This window comes from Haliaeetus albicilla, chromosome 2 (assembly GCF_947461875.1).
Source record: "Haliaeetus albicilla chromosome 2, bHalAlb1.1, whole genome shotgun sequence".
Lineage (NCBI taxonomy): Eukaryota > Metazoa > Chordata > Aves > Accipitriformes > Accipitridae > Haliaeetus > Haliaeetus albicilla.
The window spans coordinates 25,774,827-25,796,045 of NC_091484.1; the positions used below are offsets into that span (position 1 = coordinate 25,774,827).

General features: G+C 41.0%; 2 protein-coding genes across 7 annotated transcripts in view; one reads left to right on the plus strand and one right to left on the minus strand.

Moving 5' to 3' along the window:
• The window catches only part of FYCO1 (FYVE and coiled-coil domain autophagy adaptor 1), a 53,699-nt gene that overhangs the window by 15,831 nt on the left and 16,649 nt on the right, over positions 1 to 21,219 (minus strand). For 5 of the 6 annotated variants that reach the window (XM_069811574.1, XM_069811548.1, XM_069811558.1 and 2 more), the window contains exons 5-14: positions 20,997 to 21,103; positions 19,989 to 20,132; positions 19,131 to 19,224; positions 16,097 to 18,718; positions 14,943 to 15,035; positions 13,789 to 13,907; positions 12,197 to 12,364; positions 11,615 to 11,764; positions 9,929 to 10,134; positions 9,440 to 9,584 (exon numbers count right to left, since the gene is read on the minus strand). In XM_069811574.1, the coding sequence (XP_069667675.1) occupies positions 9,440 to 9,584; positions 9,929 to 10,134; positions 11,615 to 11,764; positions 12,197 to 12,364; positions 13,789 to 13,907; positions 14,943 to 15,035; positions 16,097 to 18,718; positions 19,131 to 19,224; positions 19,989 to 20,132; positions 20,997 to 21,103 (3,848 nt within the window). The remainder of the gene's footprint in view (positions 1 to 9,439; positions 9,585 to 9,928; positions 10,135 to 11,614; positions 11,765 to 12,196; positions 12,365 to 13,788; positions 13,908 to 14,942; positions 15,036 to 16,096; positions 18,719 to 19,130; positions 19,225 to 19,988; positions 20,133 to 20,996; positions 21,104 to 21,219) is intronic. The other variant, XM_069811581.1, reaches the window with a different exon arrangement.
• CXCR6 (C-X-C motif chemokine receptor 6) lies at positions 1,296 to 4,666 on the plus strand. The gene is made up of 2 exons (XM_009919163.2): positions 1,296 to 1,873; positions 3,174 to 4,666. Exon 2 carries the CDS (start codon positions 3,197 to 3,199, stop codon positions 4,232 to 4,234), a length of 1,038 nt encoding a protein of 345 aa, XP_009917465.1. The 5' UTR covers positions 1,296 to 1,873; positions 3,174 to 3,196; the 3' UTR covers positions 4,235 to 4,666.

The window sequence follows — 21,219 nt, forward strand, 5'->3', positions numbered from 1 at the left end:
GCTCTCTTTAGCTCACTTTTCTACCTGTGATGTTGTTCCTATCCAATTTAAGCTTGTTAGACTTCTAAACCTTTTTAGAACCTAGACTCAGTCCATACAAACTGTAACAACACTTCCCTGCAAATAAACTCACCTGCTTGCTGTCTCCTGACCAGGGAATCTTCTTCCCACTCCATCCCTCCCCAACAAAATGCTTTCCCACTATGTTACTTCAGGTAGAAGGATTACTACTGTTCTTTCCTTTGAGGAAAGCTAGAATAACTCCATGAACAGTCTGACTAGGTGTAACAGCACTGACGTTTGAGACAACATACAATCTGGACTCTAACTTAGGTGTGTGAGTAACAAGCAGGATACTTTAAGAGCTTCTAGCTAGAAAAATATCAGGTAACATAATTACAATGCATCATGAATAAATGAAAACCTTTTTAAAGGAAATCGCTGGACTCTTAAAAAAATTTACCATCCACTGGTGGGGGGGAGGGGAGGAAGGAAAAAAGCTTATTGATCTGTATTTTAGTGGACTGGAGACGCTGGTCTGCAGAAGATAAGGGTCTCCCCCTATGTTTTTAACTTCCATACCATGTTACACACACTTGTGGCACATTTTCAGTAGCAAAGATTGAGAATATTTGGCAAGGGTGGTCAGCTGATCCAGAAACTGTTCAGCCTTATAATACAGGATCAGCTTTTAAGAGAGCCTTCTTGAACAACTCTGAGATGTAACTTCAGCTTGTCTGGAATGCAACAATTGAGATTAAAAAGTTTTCAGCTTTAGCGCCTCTCTCAGCTCCTTATTGCTCTCCAGCAAAAAACCCAAAAAAACCAAACAAAACCCCAAACCAACCCAAAAACCCAAACACATTTGGGCTAGGAATTGCCACACCTGACTTTGCCTCAAAAATGAGTGTACAGTTCTGCAAGGTTAACCTATTTTATGCATGTAGGATTTTTTTTTTTCAGCAGAGGAGTTGATAATGAGTCAGGCATTTAAGACTCATTTCTCCTGCTGTCAAACCCAGAAGGAACTTAAATGACTATATTCAGACAAGAGAAGGAAGGAAAAGAAAGAAGACTTAAGACCTTTAAGATCCCAAGAATGTAACAAGAAAATAAATTTCTAGAGCATCAGTTGAAAGGTCACTTTCAAGGACTCCCATTAATCCTTTGCCATCTGTTTGATGGTGTCAGTCACCTCATCTCTTTCCTAAAACACGATCCATAAATTCAGAGTTTAGGAGCCCAGCTAACTGAGAAATATAAAGCACATGACATATTAAACTTTTTTAACTCAGAAAGATCTCTTCTGCAGCATCCTGTTCTCCGTCGATATGCAGATCTGCTCATGTCAGCATGTGGGGGAGACAACAATATCAGAAGCCAGTGCCTGCTATTTGTACAGAAGAAAATCCTTCACAGTGGGAGTTCAACAATTATCCTAGCCTGGCTTCCACATGAAATCCACAGTAAAACTCCCACCTGCTTTCACCAAAACCAAATTAGGGTATTACTGCCTGAATTTGAAAGTTCCTATAAAGAACATTAATGTAATAGGAAAAAAATTAGTTAAATTTTAAAATATTTTGGTCTGTCCAGAGAGTGAATGCTGTATCTTATTATGGCAAAAAACTATTCTGGATTAAAAGCGGGTATTAAAAATTCTTTTAAAGAGTCAGTAAGACTCTCCTAAAGGCTCATCTCAAGTAAGCTTGGCAACCAGAAAGAACTATACTATTTTAGTAAGGCTACTAATGTAATGTTATGTTGTCAAACTACATAACTGAGTACCTAGTAATTTGTTTCAGCTTAGAGGAAAACACTTTTCCTTTACAAGAAAGAGGCAAGAAACGTCAGCTGACTGCTGTTGCAAAGGGTATGTAAAATAAAACACAGTGCTTCCATTTGTTTCAGTATACTTTTCCTTGATGTTGTTGAGCCTAGCTTACTTTTGCTTGTTATCTTCATGCTACACTTGGCCTCCATCTGAATTGAAAACTAAACTATTTTATAAGGAGCCAGTAACTTTTCAAAGGGGCACACAGTCTTATAGTACTTATCTGGTGAGTAACAGACTGCACCTGCTCTGCTTCTTGGCCCTGCAGAAACTACTTTTTCTGTTAATGTTCAATCTGCTGTACATTATAACTCACACAGGCGAGGCCTTTCAGCCAATCTAAATGATTCAGAGGCAAATTCTGCTAATCTTAGGCTGAGTAATACCTTGTAATGGTATTAGTCTCACAGAAACATGTTCTTTATAGCTTAAGAGAGAGGACATTTAACTTTAGGCTAGATCTTTGAAAACCCCATTAACCTGTCTCACAAAAGATTTTGTTTACAAGGTAAACAGCTTGCAAATCTGGTTATTACTCTTATGGCCATTACTCTTATGTGCTGGCATAGCCCTTACAGAAAACAGACCCTTGCCAAGGAGAGCTGACACTTCAATACTGCAGCAGCTCTTGAGGGGGTTGTGATGGAGGGGGGTTGGCAGAGAAGTGGTCACTCCTCTCTCTGACAGCAATACAAATGCTTGAAACAGATTAACCAAAATCAAACGTGGAAGAGACATTAATGAAAATCCACCATGTTTCCAGTAAGTCACTTGAGAAGGGGAAAGGAAGAAGTGCCGCCATCTGATGATGTGACTAACATCTAAACAATGAGCTAAGGCTGAACTGAACCACAAGCTCTAAAGTGCTCGCTCACTGAGACTCAAACCCTACTTTGAGACAGGTCCCACCCAAGCCAAACAACTCTGATGCTTAGAGCCTGCAACCTGAGCTTAAAGGCTGAATTTGGCAAAACAAATTCTGTTTCTCTCATGGGTTTCCCCAGAAACCCTCGATCCAAACACTAAACCAGTGATGTATTTGAAAGCTTTATCCATATTCTGCTTTCAGAAGTGTCTTTGTAATTGTCTTGTTTATTGTTTTGAGTCCCCATCGGTATAAATCTGGTAACAGATGATGTATTTAAATCCACCAGCTGTTGTGTTTGGGTCTTGACTGTCAAGACAATCCTCTTCAGCAAATGAGTATATTTGCTTTTGTCTGTCATGGATGCTTTACTACAACTTTTATCTGTTAGCACTTAAGATTTTGTCTGTCTCCTGGATGCATTAGGATTTAATTATTTGCTGAGTAAAAAAATCTCAACATGTCTCCTTACAGGCTGCCTTTAAAAAGAAGGCAACATGGCAACTACAGATACTGCCAACTTTTATTATAACTTCTCCATCATTGATCCCAACGAAAATGGAAGTGAGAATTTTCATACATTTACAAGAGTCTTCCTGCCCTGTATGTATTCGGCTGTTTTCATCCTTGGGCTAGCAGGAAATGCACTTGTCTTTGTCATACTAGCTTTCTATGAGAAACGGAAGATGCTGACAGATATATTTTTGCTGAACTTGGCCATAGCTGACTGGGTCTTCCTTTGGACACTGCCATTCTGGGCATATTCTGCTGCTCAGGAGTGGACTTTTGGCACCGTGGCATGTCGTATTATACGAGGCTTGTATACTCTGAACTTGTACACTTCAATGCTAACTCTAACGTCTATCACCTTTGACCGGCTTATTGCTATTACTTTTGCAACCAAAGCACGTATGTGTCAAACCAAACGAATGACATGGGGCAAATTAATCTGTGTCTTGATCTGGGTGATCTCACTAGCATTTGCTGCACCACAGTTTATTTTTAGTGAGGTGTTTAGTATTGATAAGACAATATGCCAGGAAGAATACCCAAACCATCACACAGAAATGGTTCTTGAAGTGATCCAAGTGACCCTTGGCTATTTTATTCCCATGCTAGCCATGATCATCTGCTACTCACTAATTATTAGAACCTTACTGCATGCCAGGAGTTTTCAAAAGAACAAATCTCTAAAGAAAATATTTTCTGTAGTTGCCATATTTATTCTTACTCAGTCACCCTACACTTTCTTGAGACTGATAAAGATCATAGACTGGAGCTTTAACCTGAACAGCAGCTTTGAATATGCAATCATTATAACAGAAGCTCTTGCTTATTTCCACGGCTGTCTTAATCCTGTTCTGTATTTCTTCATGGGGGTGAAATTCAGGAGGAACTTACAGAAAATTATTAAAAATTCAAGATGCGTCAAACGGCAAGTTATGGTTAAACAGTGGCAAACCACTGAAGAAGAAGGCTCTAAAACTTTTACTGCCTCCAATAATGCAGATGCAACAAGCATGTACCAGCTATAAAACTGCCTAGAAAATCTGGCAACTATTTACAGCTTTTTTTTTTTTGTAAATACTGAGATAGGTAGCTCGCATGAAAGAGGAAATACAATCCCATTAGTAAAGACATCTTAATCATGATACTTCAGCATTTCATGCTTTTCCTGGTCAGAGCTGATTCTGAGACAAAGCTGGTAATTCAGTTAACTGTGCAGAAGATCTTAAAAAGGTATAAGAAACAATGAGATAAAACTTAGTTCTTCATGACAATGCTAACTTGGACTTCATGGCTCTGGAGAGGCTGAAGACATTCACCAAACCTCTGGCCTGCTGGTTTTCCATGAAAGGTGTTTGTTAACCCAAGACTGTATGAGTTTTGTTTCAAAGATATTACAAATTTTAGTTCAGGTCATTCATTTAATGAGAATTCCTGGATTAAAGACATACATGTTTCAATCTTCATGCTGGGTTTCATGTGTGGTTGGGGTTTTTTTAATATTTTTCCACTTGGGAGAAGGTCTCCATGCACACTCCTTTAGCTTTCATCTAAAATTTCTGTAATAAAGCACCATTTTCATCTGCCTTCCATCTACTATCAGGTTCATGGTCCGAATCTCCCATACACTTCTTTGTATCTTACTTCTGATAACAGAGCTCATGTTGCCAGATGACTAGACCCCCTGTCAACACAAGGGACATCATACCACCCACGGGCTCTAACACTGAGCAGTGTTTCCTTAGACGCAAACTCTCAACCCCTCATTCCCACACATTCTTTGCACCATGACATCTTTCCAGTCTGCTTTTCCTGGCATCCCCTCAGCACCCTGGTTCCCTTGCCATGAAACTCCTTAGTTGTTTGCCTTCCTTGTTCCTGCAGTCGCTCCTTTCCACCTCTGGCCTTTTCACTTCCCTGTGGGAGGCAAAAAGGTGTGCAGAGGGCAGTGCAGACAGGGGCAGAAAGTACACGAAAGCTGTTGCAGAGAGTAGCAGAACAGGGGTGGAGACTGGAGTAGGGAGAAGAAAGAAGGGATGTCGGAGAGGAGCAGAGGGAGGGCTTTATACAGCTATGGGCTGCCTATGGTGAAGGCAGCATTGGGTCTGTCCCAAAGGCTGAAAGTCCTTTGCGTTACAGCTTTGAAATACCAGTTTTAACCTGTTTCAAACCATTCTTGCAATAACCATGCTTACTCTGGATGTTCCTTTTCTGCCCATTAACACTCAGTGCTTCTTGCCAGATCACTGCAGCTCAGTGGTACCTGACCCTTATCGGCACCATTGTGTCCACATCACCTTTTTCTGCTTGGTAAACAGCTGCTTAGGCAATCCTTTCCTTACTACGCAATCTCTCGTTTCTCCCATAGTGAAATGGTGCAACACCCTTAAAAACAAAACTAGGAAGGAACGTGCTGGGCTTCCACGTCCCTGTAGCAAGTAAAGCTGCAATCCCAACACACAGCTGAAAGGCAGGCTTTGCCAGCAGAGCGTAGCGAGAGGTGCTCCTGTTCCACTCCTCTCTGCACAGGGCAGCAAATGCTTCAGGCCACATGCAGTTCCCCCTTTTGGCTATGCTGGCACCCTGCCCAGCTGTGTGAGTTGTAATTAGGTCAGGAAAGAGTGTCATGAGTCATTAAGAAAAAAAGAATCCAAACCAAAGCAACCACAGTGCAGACAGGCTGAGATATCCTTTCTACCAAAAGCAGTACCAAGCTGTGAATAAACTCTTTGTTTCCATACCAGGATAGTGTCAATTTTATTTTTTTTTTTTTTACCCTTCTGCCATCTATGATCTTGATTCTGCTGCTGCAACATTTATTGCAGGCATGTAATTTCTACAATATGTTAAAATGGAAACACAGTGCACTGGTTTACTCTGAGGACTTTGTCCCAGTGCTATACAATATCCCGACCTTTGTTTTAGAACACAGTCTGCAAATGTGAAAGCTTTAGAAATAAAAGAGTTTAAAAATACAACACTTCAAAAGAGAACCCATGAGCCTTGAAGTAGCAGGATGTACCGCAATTGCACAGCTTCTCACCTTAAGATTTCAATCATGTTGCTCCAAACTCACATAACAGACCTGAAAGCATGAAGCAACTGCTGCCTAATCCTAACCTTTAGGCAAGAGCTGCTTCAAGGTCAGAGTTATACTGGTACAGCATCTATCTTACCTTGCCACATACTTCTGCAGCTCATGACCAAGATGCGGTTTTTTTAGTTCTCAACTGACCCATACCAATAAAGGCAGTCTCTCAAAATTTGCTGTTATAAAGTAATGCTGTCATAATCATTTCATGTCACTTCAAGGAAAGAACTACAGGGGCAGCGTTAAGTGAAGAGAACAAGTGAAAACCAGAGTAACAGTACAGTGGACACCAAAAGGGGGACAAATGGAAAAGAAAATATCCTTTAAGATAATTCACTGCTTTGAGCACCAAATTGCATTTCCAGTCCAGCAAGGACTTACACTTAGAATAAGGTAAGGTCAGTGTGAAAAAATCTCAGCCAGACACTCAGACAGAGTAAGACTTTAAGAAACTATGTCAACAGAGGATGTCTACCACAGATCTTCTCTCTATTTGGACCAGCCAGCCTCCCTTCTCTTCCCTCTCTTGGCTGCTCATCTCCCTCCCTTTTAGAGCTGCACCAATTAGTTCAAATCTCTGGCAAAAAATGAATAGCTTGGACTATTTTCTGTAGAATCCCAATAAAGAAGTCTGACCTGAAAACTTACTTATTTGTATGCATTCCTCAGACATCCATCTAGCAACCACGATCTTGCATCCTTTGTGTCTTTCCCAGGCACAATATCAAAGCAAATTCTACCCCATATATTCAATGTCATGCAAAGAGAACATTATTGGGATGCCAGTGGATTATTATTTATACTTCAAGACTACCTTAAGTCTCCACATAGGAATCAGGCCACATTTCACTGGACACTTTCAAAAAGAAGATCAAAGGTCTATATGAAGTCAAGGTGGTCCACCAGTCCAGTACAGCCAAAAAATCTGAAGCAGTGAAACCAGTAGCCCAGAAAGCCCCTGAAGTGCAGATCCTTAGAAGGTGGGAGAAGACACTGGGAAATTATCAGTACATCTGCTGTGGGCTGCTGCCAAAGATAGGACAGAGGGTCAGCAGAACCTTCGCTCATATTCAGTATAGGGGCTCTGGCATGTTTACCATCAAACACCCACAGTATCAAAAGTCACATTATCTGTGCTAAGCTGCACTCAGGCTTTGGGTACACATACACTCCTCACCACAAAAACAAGTGAGAAAACTTCTGTGCCATCATAATCACAGTCCTCTGCTTTTTTTCTTCAACACGTACCACAGATGCCGCACCATCATCCGACTCATGTATCAGTTTCTACATCCCTCCCGTAACACAAAACCACACACTCAATATGAGATGCTCAAGTCATCCACTGTGTAAGGCAGCCATTGCCCTCTCCAGTGTTCAGGCTAGTGAGACCTTTCAAACATTACAAGTGTCATGGGAAGGGCAGGTGTGGCCTGCATTCTCTGCAAAGTATGTCTCAAGCTCAAAGCATGACTATAGTAAGACTCTCCCCCTGTACTTGTAAAACTGATGAACCAAGAGCAACAGAGGATAAAACACTATTTCCTGGCTTTCCTGCCTATAATCTGTGAACAACAGGAGATGGACAGCCTTTAAAAGTTTACATGGTGCAAGTAGGATGTTGCATGGGTGCCCTTCAAGAATAGTATTCCATCGTTAGTGGCAACCCTTCCTTCCAACTTGAATACTTTGTGGGACAAGACAAATCTAGCCCAACCCCAAACTGAAAAATTATTACTTATTTCTATTTTCCTGGTTGTATTCTCCAGAGCTAACTCACCTCTGATATCCCCTCTGCAGACAGCATGAATTCAAAGTAGTAGTACATGACACTTTTTTTTCTTTCTTAAAACCAACAAACAAACAAAAATCCACCACTGCAAATCGTCCCTTTGCAAAACAAAGGCAATACTAACTTCACAAGAGCATTATGAAGCTCAGTTCGTTCATGTCTGCCCAATGCATGATAAACATGAATATACTGTCAGTGTCAATTGTATACAAAATAGGCAGAATGCACAGAACTTATTTACCAAAACCCCCAAATGTAGAATTTTGGAAAGTTTTTTTTCCAAATAAACAAGTCTGTACAGTCTGCCTTCTACCCAAATTGCAAATTACTGTGGTTTATGCCAGAAACAGGTCTGCTGAGAGCAAAAGAGTCTAGATCTGCTTTCCCAGCAGGAGGCTGGTTACTCTATGGCTATTTTCAGTTTAGCATTCAGTTAGATTTATCACACTTATTTTTCTGCTCAGAAGCAGAACAAGTACAGAATTTAGGTGAAAGTGCCTTTTTTTTTTTTTCTCAAATACATAAAAGTTTTTGAAAGATAATATATTTTACAGAACAGAATTTTTGGAAAATATTTGAAAATATTTGAGGAATAGTAAAACAATGTCTTGTACAAACATGGATATACATTAAACTATAATACTACAACAAAGTTTGCAAATCAAGTACTCGGATATTAGATGGCCTTAGATCCTCTTCATTGCTAATTTATGTAGAAATAGATGTAAAAAAAAAAAAGAGACTGAAATCTGCATTCACTCTCATTTTCTTAGGAAATAAAAGAACAAACTTGTGCCAGATTTAGCTACACAATTCCTGTTCTTTTTCTTTGCTGTAAGCTGTTATCTTTAAAGTAGTAAGGAATCTTACAGACACAGACCAGTTATTTCACATTCAGTTCAACGAAGCCCGTCATAAAAAGAGCACATCTATCCTTATCTTTTCCCTACCTCCTTGTTCTCTTGATATTAAGTAATGGTGAGTCTGACAGAGAGTATTGCTTAGGTCCTATTATCACTTAAGTGTGAATGACCAGTGATCCAGTGTGGCCTGCAAGCTGATTTTAATGGTGACAGCTGGCCTGATGACAGCACAGAACTGGGACTACTCCTCTGTGCTGTGGTGAAGTAGGTGGAGGGAGAGAATGAAGCTGTTTGGATTTACTAGATTAGATGCTGACTGTGCAAATAGGCCAAAATTATTTTGGGCTGGTCTACTGAACATGTCGCAGGGACTAGAAGTGTCTTCTCTTTATGCAGAGGTTGGCTATCTCCACTGAATGCAAAAAAACCCCAACACTCCAAATAAAACCCAAAAGAGTCCCCTCTCCATGAAGTAGTGTTTACTCACAGATCTGTCATGCTTTGATCCAGAGACTCTCCCTCCATCTGACTTTCATTGTGGAGAGAGTCTGATTCCTGTACTTGGCACAGCTCCTCATCAGTGATTATATCAAATGCAGCATCATCTGGTGGTTTAGAGACTTCACTTGCAACTGTGCCATAAAAGGACATGAAAAGAAACATAAACAGTATTAGCTGGTTGTCTGGAAAACAAATGAGCAAAACCCTTAAGGGGGAAGACTGGGTCATTCCTCTGCCTTTACAGAAGCATTAGGTAACTACTAGAACCAACCGAAAACCTCAGGCTGACTGACACTCATTTAATATACAAACAAATTTCTGTCAATACCAATCAAATTCAAAGATGGGAGCAGTCCCACCCTGAAAACACTCCAGGAACATGCAGGTCCTTGGATCAGGAGGTGACTATGTGGTTTCTTGGAGAAGGTCTAAGAACCCTACTTATTTCTCCACAGCATGCGAACAACACACTAACCAAAAGCCCTCTCGGATGGTGACACAGGTGATTCCAATGACGCTGGTGATCCTTCCTGGTTGGCACTGGATCCAGAGTCATCTGTACTGTCCACAATGACTCTAGGCTTATTAAAGCAAGCTCTGCAGCAACGCTCCTTTTTTCCACCAGGCTTTGTCACCATGTAGTTGTTGCAGCAGTAGTAGCAGAAAATGCGACCACACATTCTAGAAATGATTTGAAACCAAAGGTGTTAGAATAGTACCACATACAGACGGAACATATCTACGTGACAGAGTTTGGGGCTTTGTCATAATGGTCTTGTTCTCTGCAAAAGCCTGAATGCTACATCCACAGCAGAACTCATAATGCAGACTGTGCTGCTTTCTGAGGTGAAGCAAGTTTTCTTGACAAACACAGGACAGAAATTCACATTCACACTTAATAAATAGGAAAACCAGAAAAAAGCATACAAATACTAAACACCCCCCACGTTTAAATATAAAGACATAAAACAATTAAATACCCACAAATATGCAATACAAATAAATAATACTTATATTAAGTACATATGAAGGAAATGTACTTAATAATATTACACAGGCCAAATCTCATCCTCAGTTAGAGCAAAACTCTATTTGATTGTGAGGACTGTAAGAGCATGTCTGTTATCTCTCTACTTAGTAATCACTCCTCTCCCCTTCAGACAGGGAAGAAAAAACAATATTGGACACATATGCACATTCATTCCTCCTGCCCTCTCTGCTCTGCAGTTTCTCAGTATTAAACCTGTCAACTACTTTTTAATGCACATGTTAAGATTTTAATGAAGAAAAGCACCCAGCAGAGATGTCTGTTACTCATGAAGCCTCACTGGTTTTGTTTTTCATAATCATTTAAATCATTAGTAGATGAAAACACGAGCAGCTTTCACTGATTTTAGTAGAAATAAGTAATTTGGAAGTTGTTACTGGAAATGACTTCACTATTCATTAATCCCCACCGAATGTTCCCTACATTCATCTGTAACTGAAACAGTGCCAGTACTATGTACCTTACATGATAAATCAGGTCATAAGGATAAAGAACAGTAAAGAGCCAAAATAAACATATCACTAATACCCTGAAATGCATCCACTTAAATATATTTTAATAAATCTAGATAGGATAACTAATAACTAATAGCCAAGCAGGCTAACTGTATAGGAAATAATTTAATATTGACTTTTTAAAAAGATTACTCCACAATCAGTAATTATTTCTCAACATACCCAGTGTAAGCAACCAAATCTATAATTGCACAGGATATTGGATTTGTTCTGGAATACTTCTATCACACTAGCAAAACCATCTTAGTGAATATTGCTTACAGCATGCACAGAGCAGTGCATAATAAATATATTAAAAACAAAGCCCTTCAAAGAAACACACTATGTAGGGTGTGATTGTCTTTGTTTCCAGAAATGAGAAACTGACAGACTCCCCAAGTCACAGTTGCATCCAGATCTTTGCCTTAATACATGTCCAGGGACCTTTCCATTAATGTCTTTTATCCCCTTGTGAGCTCATGTGTTCTTTCAGCCTGTACAGTGTCCTGTATCAATGATTCTGACCAACGAACTGTGAACATTAAGAAGTATTTCATCCATGTAAACAATCATACTGATTTTTGCTTTTGCACAGCGTAATGGAGTTCAACAAACTGACCTGCAGTGGTGTCGGCGCACCATCCATGAGAACTCTCTCTGGCAGTCCAAACAATGATTAACCTCTGTGTCCCCTTGCCACCTTTGCTCTGCACTAAGCTTCTGCTGAAATTCCAGAGCATCTGATTTTTGCCACAAAGCATCCTTATCTCTGCAGAGACACAGTTAAAAGTAAGAAAAACATATAGAAATTATCAGTGCTGGTTTACTGTTAACCAACCTCAATTTGAATGCTGGTGAAAGCTTCACAGTAAAAATTGCTTTGCTGTAACTTCTGAGGAGCTTTCAGGAATATAGATAGATCAAGAAACCTACCAAAGGTCTTTGGAAGGAGGGCAGAAAAAACACATCCCATGCAGAGAACTACATATTTTTGCAAAACAGACAGTAAATTAAGGAGGAGATAATATTGGGTGTTATATTTTTGACGGCATTATGGAAATACAAAATTTCAAATGCTGATGAACGTGGCCTTTACCTGTATTTTCAATTCAGGAATACAAGACTGAACCACCTAGACAGTATCCCTTAACATCCTAAGCTAGGATTTTAATTTCTGCTTGCTGTTTATTTTGATGCCAACCTGATAAGTTCTATCAAACGTTCTTCGAGGAACTGTTTTGTTCTTGTCAGGTCATCCAGTTCAGCAAATAACTTCTGGTCGCTGCTATCTTTGTCTGCCACCACCTTGCTGAGCTTGTCACTGTAATCCAGGACCTTCTCCTTTGCTTCATCAGCTTCTTTTTGGATCCTGATCAAATACAACGGCAATTAAGAATTGTTTTTAGCTGATGCGCGTTCAAGTCTTCCCCATGGAAGAAAGGGGTCCTCCACCCTGATAAACAGGTAGTTTCAGTGAAATTGTTCTCAGTGTACATATTTTTTATAGCTAGCCAGAATATCTCCAGTTTTCTGCATCACTGAAAGTGCACAGAGATCCATTATCTGGTGAATACAGTCAGCAATCAGCAATTTCTTGGATGCTCTGCTTATAGCGAAGCTTATGACAGCTACCACAGTGGGAACAAAATTAGTGTCCTTGGAAGCTAAGATCATCATCAGCTGCAAACTGAGCTAAACAGGGAAAGTCCTATAGCCACAGGTTGCCCAGCATTTGCAGACAGCACACAAAAAGGCCATTTAACACATACTCCTCCATAGCCTTCATGTTCACAAAAGGGAAGCAAACCAGATTCTCACTATATTCTTCTAGCACAGACGCAATTAAAAAACTAAAGGTTAAGACAACTCAGTTCACGGCACAGTCAGTGGAAAGAAGTGCCCCCAGGAAGCTTCCAAGAATTTAAGTCTTGGCTTGACGATATATATGGTAATTTCAGTACTGTGAGTCCTAGCAATGGATCAAAAATGCTCCAGCAACACAACATGAAGGGCTGAGTTGGTCTGAACTCACTCAGCCAATTCAGCTGAATTCAAGTATTTTGATGAGTTAGGTTTTGTACTGACAACCTTCAGCATAGATAAAGAATTATCAGTCTTCCCAAAAAGACAGATGATATCAGCACAAAAATGTAAAAATACATAGGCTTTGGTTAATCCGTTAGACTCTGTGTGAGCCCATGTCTCATGAAGATCTATTTTGGACTGCCAGATAATCTGCACCACACAGGCCCACATTACAGACCTTGGAAACACAGCCTACATTAGATACTTGAAACTGTTAAGAAACCTGACAGACGTGCAGGATGTGGTCCAATTCAAATAATTCTTACTGATTCCCTGAAACTTCATGGAGAGGAAAGAAAAAACAAACTGTCAAAAAGCGCAAATTTTCCATTCCTTATGAAGAAAAAAGAAGAAAAAAAAAAAAAGAGACAGTATTGGTGTTTTGATTTTGTGACTAACCTATAAGGTAAAAGGAGGTTATAAAGTGTCTTTCAGTTTCATAAAGGAAGACATATAATTAATGTCATCAGCTAAATTAACAATACAATAAAACCTAAACCTTGCATTCATGTGTTCTATGTAATTTACATATTTCTCATCTGAAGTGTCAATCCGATATTCCCCATCAGTGCCCATGCACTATTTACCCTATATAAAACCTGTGGCATATGCTACTTCATACACCACAGCAATTTTCAATATGCCTTGGTCACTGGCCCCTTGCTTGGCTTATGATTAACGGCTTGTGTAAAGAACCCAAACTCCCACCTTTCCAAGAGTTCTCTCAGAGACGTCACCTCCTCTTCCTTCTGCAGCCGAGCAGATTCCGATTCAGACAGCTGCTCTCTCGCTTCATCCAGCTTTCTAGACAAACTCGTGTTTGCAGCCTAGTGAAATAAATTACTGTATTTCCTTACATATAAAACCAACACTTTACCAAGCATTGGACAATTACCAAGACACCTAAACAATGCTTTAAAAGAATCAGATAAGCCAAACCACCAATTAAGATATTATTGTATAGGCAGACACTAATTAGTTGTGTACTAGTGATTGATTACTTCTGTCACACTGAATAAGGGATAGACTCTAAAGTAAGACAGTATTAAGCCTTGTAATTCTTGTTAGTCCATATCAGTTGAGCTTTTGCCTCCTTATCAAGGAAAATCTCTCAAAGATAATGGCAAAATACACCCTAAAACTTTTTTCACCACCTAATATTTTCAAAAGAAAAAAAAACAACTAAAAATGGGGAAAATGTTTATTAAAGCTATATGGAACATGAAGGACAATGGAAGTAAAAACTTCTTTCACAGCTAGCCTCTCCAGAGAAGTCTGCCAAACTCAGTCCGCAGGGAACATACCTAACTGCATCTAAAGGTGTACATATATTTCTGCTAGCAGGCAGGGCTAGGTTCAAAAACCTTAACTTTCTTTTTTCTGGATTCCTTACACCTCAGTATGACCCTCCTAACTCAACTGTTTGATTAATGCATTGTGAAAAAACTATTTTCTTCCATCTGTGTTATTTCTCAGCCAGAATAGTTCTCTGATTCAGTGCCCCTTGCAGCCTGCAAACAGTTGGATCCACACACATGGCTGTGTGCAGTGGGCATGTAGGGCCTAAGACAGACACCTTTTAAACCTGCACCCCCATTTAAGAAGTGTACACATAACCAGGTCTTACATAAAACCTGACTAGCTTTCAAAGCAGGACAAATCCTATACGCCGTTATGCTTTTCGTAATCCCTGTTTCAGTGGCTAACTTTCAGCTGCCGAGTATTTTGTCTGCAGCACCCATATTTATTCAAGGGCTTTCTCAGATCCACAGCCAGTCATCAGAAATGCTGCCTGCCTTAATTATAACACTAATGCCTGCTGACACAAACACCTCTGTCTTTTAATCAGATCAAGCACCTACTTGTAACTCCGCAATCTCTTCCTCTGCAGCATGCTGTTGTCGCTTCTGCTCCTCAAGTTGCTCCCTCACTTTCCCACACTCTTCATTGACAGCCTAGCAGAGAGATTGAGCCAGGAGTTAGCATTCCTTTAGCAGCCATACCTTCATCTACAAAATTCCCAATTGTGAATCATGAGTACTCTTACTGCCATGTATGGGATAAATGCAGCACCACCATCAGGCTCAGGAAAGACAGCTAAAGAAGCACTCATCTCATGGATTCAAGGAAACTCCCCTCTGTGGTGGCAGACCAGCTGTTTTTTGCTGTTAACTTCCTATGGGCCACTACAGTTCCCAACAAAAAGAAGGCCCAACTTGCAAAATGCTTTGGCTCAAGAGAGTGAGACAGCCCAAATCATACTGAGGTTTAAGAAGCCCTTATGAAAATGAAACGTAAACAAATGTATGCTATTTTCTCAAATTCGTGGGATTTCTGCATATCACCAGTGGCATAAGCCTCTGATCAACTGCCAGTCTTAGACATTACCTCAGAATGGCAGAACAAACACAATAAAATCTTCAGCCTTTAGGTGTGCTGTTTCACATTTACAGGGCTGACTCACATTTTTCTGGAAGCAAAACTTTGATCTTCTTGGCTGCTACCTTGAGCAGTTGAAAGCAAAAATACGCGAGGGAATTAACTGCAAAAGTATCTGGTCTCAGTCTAAGTTTGTTTTCATCAAAATCAGTTTTAAGGAGAAGTAGTGTTACGGGTGTGGGTAACAGGTCTTGCAACGTTCCTACCAAAAAGGATAAAAATCACAGCTGTGACCAGAGGGAAAAGTTACAGAAGACACCACCTTCAGTGCCAACATAAGAAATCATCACCCTCTCCATTACTGGCTGCCTTTTCCATATCACTTGGCCTCTCCACTGTGCTCAGATGGCCATACTATACATCTCCAAAAAACTCTGAAGAGTTATTTTACCTCAGATAGGCTTAGGTCATGTGTATAGAGACATTTTCAGATTCCCAGGCTAAGGTTAGTTGTGTGCTAGTCTGAGAGTCTGACCAACACAAACCTTAGGATTTCACGCAGTAATTGCTGCAGCAGGCGGTAAAGCAGGGGAAATCCTGCACAGCTCCCTCAGCTATAATAATCACATTAATTTACCTTGAATTTTGTCTGATAATTTAGAATCTCTGTGCTCATTTGAAATTTTATTGCAGACAGCTCTTCTTGGCTCGTTTCTTGGAAACTCTGTGCCTGTTTCTTTACTGTCTCCAGCTGCAATTGCAGACTTGGGACAGCTGCGGCACATATTTGAGCCTCCTCTAATTTCTCTTGCAGGATATTGTTCTCCTGTCTCAGATTAAAGACATCAAGCTTCAGCTTCTCCTGTTGCTCTGCTGCTTGTTCTTCCAGTTCTTTGAGCCTTTCTGTGGCCTGGGCTAACTGCTCTTCTGCCTCCACCTTTTCAGAGGTCAAGGCACAAATCTGAATACCAAGTTCAGCCATATCTGTGTTGGTCCTGTGGAGGAGATCTTTGTTTTCTTCATTTTCCATTCTAGCAACTTCCAAGTACTGCTTAACCTCAGATAGCTCTTCCTTCAGGTTCAGCAAATTATTTTCCAGCTCAGCTTTTTGATGGGCTGCTGTCTCCTGCTCTTTTTTCAGCACTGCTTCTCTTTCTTTACATTGGACCAGTTCTTGCACATGGTTTCTGTTGAGTGACTCACTTTGCTCTTTCAGCTGCTGGACAAGCACCTTCTGCTCACTCAAGACAGTCTGTGTGACTGCCAGCTCACCTCTCATCTGCTCTCTCTCATCAGTGGTCTGCTGAAGCTTGACTTGCAGGTCAAGGACTTCTGCTTGCAGCCTAGACACTTCACCTCGGTTGACCTCCAACTGCTCTTCACTCATGGCCAGTCTGGAGGCCAGCTCTTTTGCCTCCTTCTCCAGAGAAGCCACCTGCTGTAGTTGGTGTTTTTCCACCGATTCCTTTTCTGATGTGAGGGATTCAATAAGCTTTGTCTGATGAAGGCATGTCTTCTCAACACTGAGCTTTTCTACCTCGAGAGTCTCTGCTTTCTTTCTATGCCTTTCAGCTTCTGCTCTTAGCTGCTCACACTGGCTCTCCATGCCTTGCAGTTCTACTGCCTTCTCTGCAAGCTGTGACTGGAGACACTCTTTGCTTTCCTTCAAGGTACCCAAGCTTTTTTCCATTTGTAAACTATGCTGTTTGGCACTCTTCAGCTGTCCTTCAAGTGAGGCATAAGACTCCTTGGTGGTCTCTTCTCTTTGCTTTACTTCTTCATAGTCTGAGTGCAGAGCCTCTAATCTCTCCTCCAGAATTTGGCTTTGCCTCCTGGCATTCTGCAAGTCTTCATCCAGCTTTTTGTTCTTGCCACGGAGCCTCTTCTCTTTTTCATCAACTGACACCAGGGCATCATCTATCTCACTCTGAAGCTGTTTCTCAGAGGCTCTCAGCCTGGCTACCTCAGATTCCAGGGAAGCTTTAGAAGCTTCCAAATTTTTCAGCTTCCCTTCCATCTTCTTCTTGGACTGCTGCAAATTTTCATTCTCCACTTTCAGCTTCCTGCTCTCCTCACCCATTTCGCTCACTGCAGAGTTTTGCTGCTCCATCTGCTCCTCCAGCTCCTTGAGTTTCTGGCTGAGATGCTCTTTCTCAGCCAAGAGTTTCCAGTTTTGCTCCTCAAGGCTACACACAGTCTGACTCACCTTTGTTAAGCGACTCTCCTGTAGTTCAAGTTGCTCTGCTTGCGACTGCGCTTCCTGCTTCAATGCTCCTTCCCTCCTACCATACTCCTCCTCAAGTTTCTCTTTTTTTTTCCTTGCTTCCTCAAGATTTTTTTCCATTGACCCCACCTGAGCCAGCGACCCCATTACCTGGGTCTGGAGCTCAGCCATCTCCTTTTCTTTCAGGGTCAGGGCCTGCTGAAGTGCATCCATTTCCTTTGCCATGGTTTCCAGGCTCCCAAGCAGCTTTTCACTCTCTTCTTTGGAGTCAGCAGTGAGGCGATTGTATCTGGATTCCAGTTCCTTTTGTGCCTCTTCTTTCAGCTGCAGCTCCTCCCTTGCTGCTTTCAGCTGAGATGCACGTTCATCATTGAGTCTCTGCATATCTGCCTTTTCCTTTTCTGTCTCCTGAAGCTTCTCTAATAGTGCCCGTGCCTGGAGGGCAGAGTCACAGTGGGCTGTGGCCTTTTCCTCCAAGGCAGTATCAACTTTTGAAAGGAGGTTGAGGTTCTTCTGTTCTGTGGAACTCAGCTTGGCTTTGAGCTCATCAATGCAAAGATCCTTCATAGCAACCAAAGCCCTAGAGGCCTCCAGTTCCTGATTCAACACCTGCAGTTTTGAGGCACAGTCTTCCTTGCCAGTCACCAGATGCTCCAGCTTTGTTGAATATTCCTTCTGTTGCTCCACTGCATTCAGTTCCAGTGACTGTAGGCACTTCTGCAGGTCATGAACAGTGCTCTGAGTGGAGTGAGAGACCTCACGCTGCTTCTGTAACTCTGTGATCATCTTTGTCAGCCGGGAGTTCTCCTCACTGTAGTTATTGCTCTTCTCCTTTTCTACCTGTACTTGTTCTTTCTGAAGGCTGATAGCTGCCTGGAGCTCCTGGTTTTCCATTTCTAGCTGGTGAATACGATCTTGAAGTTCCCTCTGCCTCAGCTCAGCCTGGTCAAGTTCTACACGCATCTCTTCAAAGCCCTCAAGGTGTTCAACATTTAGTGAGCTATTTGCATCAGGGCTGGAGGGAAACTCTTGGGCCTAAACAACAGAAGGGGAAAACCAGAAAGTTTAAGAAGTATTAAACATGTATTTAAATGGTGTGCTCCAATGAGAGCAAGTTCAGCTTCTTAACGCAGTGACATTGTATGTTGCGTTCACAGCACTACGAGATATCAACTTGTAGGAAATGGGGCTTGTTTTCACAAAAGATAAATGAAAACATACCTATCTGCGGGCAGTCTTCTGAAAATATATTTTTTTTTCCTCTGCAAGATTTGCATGTTCAGTTGAATCAGCTACTGGACAATTCCCTTTACTTTTAATTAAGAACTGTTTTTGCAGTTTACCATTACAAGAGTCAGATCACCGTAAAACTACCAAGCTCTCCAGAACTATTTCATTAATTACATGTCTACCGTGCCATATAAACATTTATTTGTAATTTGCTTACCTGCAAATAATTGCTAACTAAACTGCTCATGCTGGAACTGCGACTTGGGGGCTTCCATAAATATGCTGAAGATCCAAGCGAGGACAGCGTCCTCCTGTTGATCACACAGAGAAACAATATACAAGAGAAGTCTAAGCACACACATACATGTGTAAGATTTGTCTAGTTGTAACTACCACATACAAAAAGACATAACTGCACCTGGTGTTTGGGTCAACAACCACTGAAGTTGATGGAAACCAAAACAGGGATATCAAAGGCACCTAAAAAAGATTATGGGTTTGGTAGCTGTGACTTCCCACATTCACAAGAACCAATGCAGCTTTGCTCCAAGAAATTGTATTGCTGTGTGGTGGCGGCTCAACCAGATGGTGGCAGCATGCAGCCCTAGAACACTCCCACTGATACAAATGGATCTGGATCAGCCCTAGTAGTTTTTGTTATCCCCCACTTTGAGGTGGGATCAGGCTGTAGTGACCGCATATTGTCGTCTCTACCATTGCTGCAAGTGAAGCACACTGCTTGGCTCTTCGGTCACTACACGTCTCAGCTCTCAAAACAGAAGGAGCTAAGAACATTTCTTCTTGTGCCTGTGAAGATGAGAACAGCTTGGGAGCTGGGCCTACACTGCAGTTACTGGAAGTACTCCATTACAGAGCATCAACTCTGATCTCTGGTATACAGTACATTGAAGGAAAAAAAGGCCAATTTGTTCAGAGACTAATTACATGGAGAAAGTGTATACCTGCTCTAACACAAGTATTCCTACCTTCAAAAGCAGAAGCTTTTACAGATTCCGTAGCAGGCAGATATTTTATGGCCCTGTTAATACAAAATGACAAAGTGGTTCTATCTTACCTGGCAAATGCTGGCCAAGCAGCATCTAAATCATAGCCTCTTGATGCCAAGTCAAACTGAACGTCAGTGAGCTCATAGAGTTGTCCCACAATGTCAGAACTCATTTTGGAATTCAGAAATGGACTTCTTGCATAGTACCAGTCACTTGAAAACAAAAAAAGAAGTAATACTTATTCATAAGTAAAGTAGAACAGCAGTTTCACTTGCAAAAAAGCCACAACAACATTATTCACTCCACCCCAGAAAAATTAGGATATGTTATTCTAAATGCAAACCTGAAAACACCCAGACCCACCAAACAACATCCCATACCTTTGATGTGAATGAAATTAAACAGCTTCAATGAATTCCACATAAATATCTTTAGAGGAGCAAATATTTTTTGCTCCAGTGCTTGGGCAAAACACTGGCAAGACAACATATTTTTTATACACTGGATAATCACACAGTAAATACCTAAAGCACATACTTAATACATCAAAAATGAGGAACAGAAAGCAGCAAATAGAGTTAAATACACTGTGCAAATATCTGACTGTTTCTAAAAAGCCCTACCAGTGCCCCTCCAACCAACTACAAGCTATCTTTGGTGTTCCTTGGCCAGGGCAAGCTGTTCCTCTGTGTGCCAGCCCAGAGATATATGCAAATGCTTTCTGGGGCTTTGCGCAACACATCCAAAGTAATCCTCCCTTATGATGTACAGCACAGCAGATTAAACCCAGGGCCTTCAATGCTTATAAAAATGTCACTGCTGAAATCAACATATAGAAGCATCAGCACCACCCACTCCATACACATTTATCTGTAACAACTTTCAACCTTTACCAGCCTAAGATAGGTATGAACCATTGACCAAGGCCAAAAGGTCTATTATCCTTCCTATCCTATTACCAGCTCTCTAAGCCAACCATTTGGAAGGGTTTCAATTTCTTTCAATAGCTACTAGGCTATGTTGCTTGATCACACTGAGCAAACACCCATTAGTTAACAAGGTACTTTGCTATTCACCTGGTCACCTTGGTGTTCATAAAACATTGCTGCAAGGTGTCTGCTAGCCTTTGGTGAACCAGGGAGTAACGAAGAAATGCTCTTCCTTTTCCAAGAGATGTTCGTAGCTGGAAGGGAGAAATGACAAGAAAAGAAAATTCTAAATATCATTTGTAATCATGTAGACACATGGCCAGAACAGCCTACATACCGACACAAAAAACCCTCACAATAAGCCACTAGT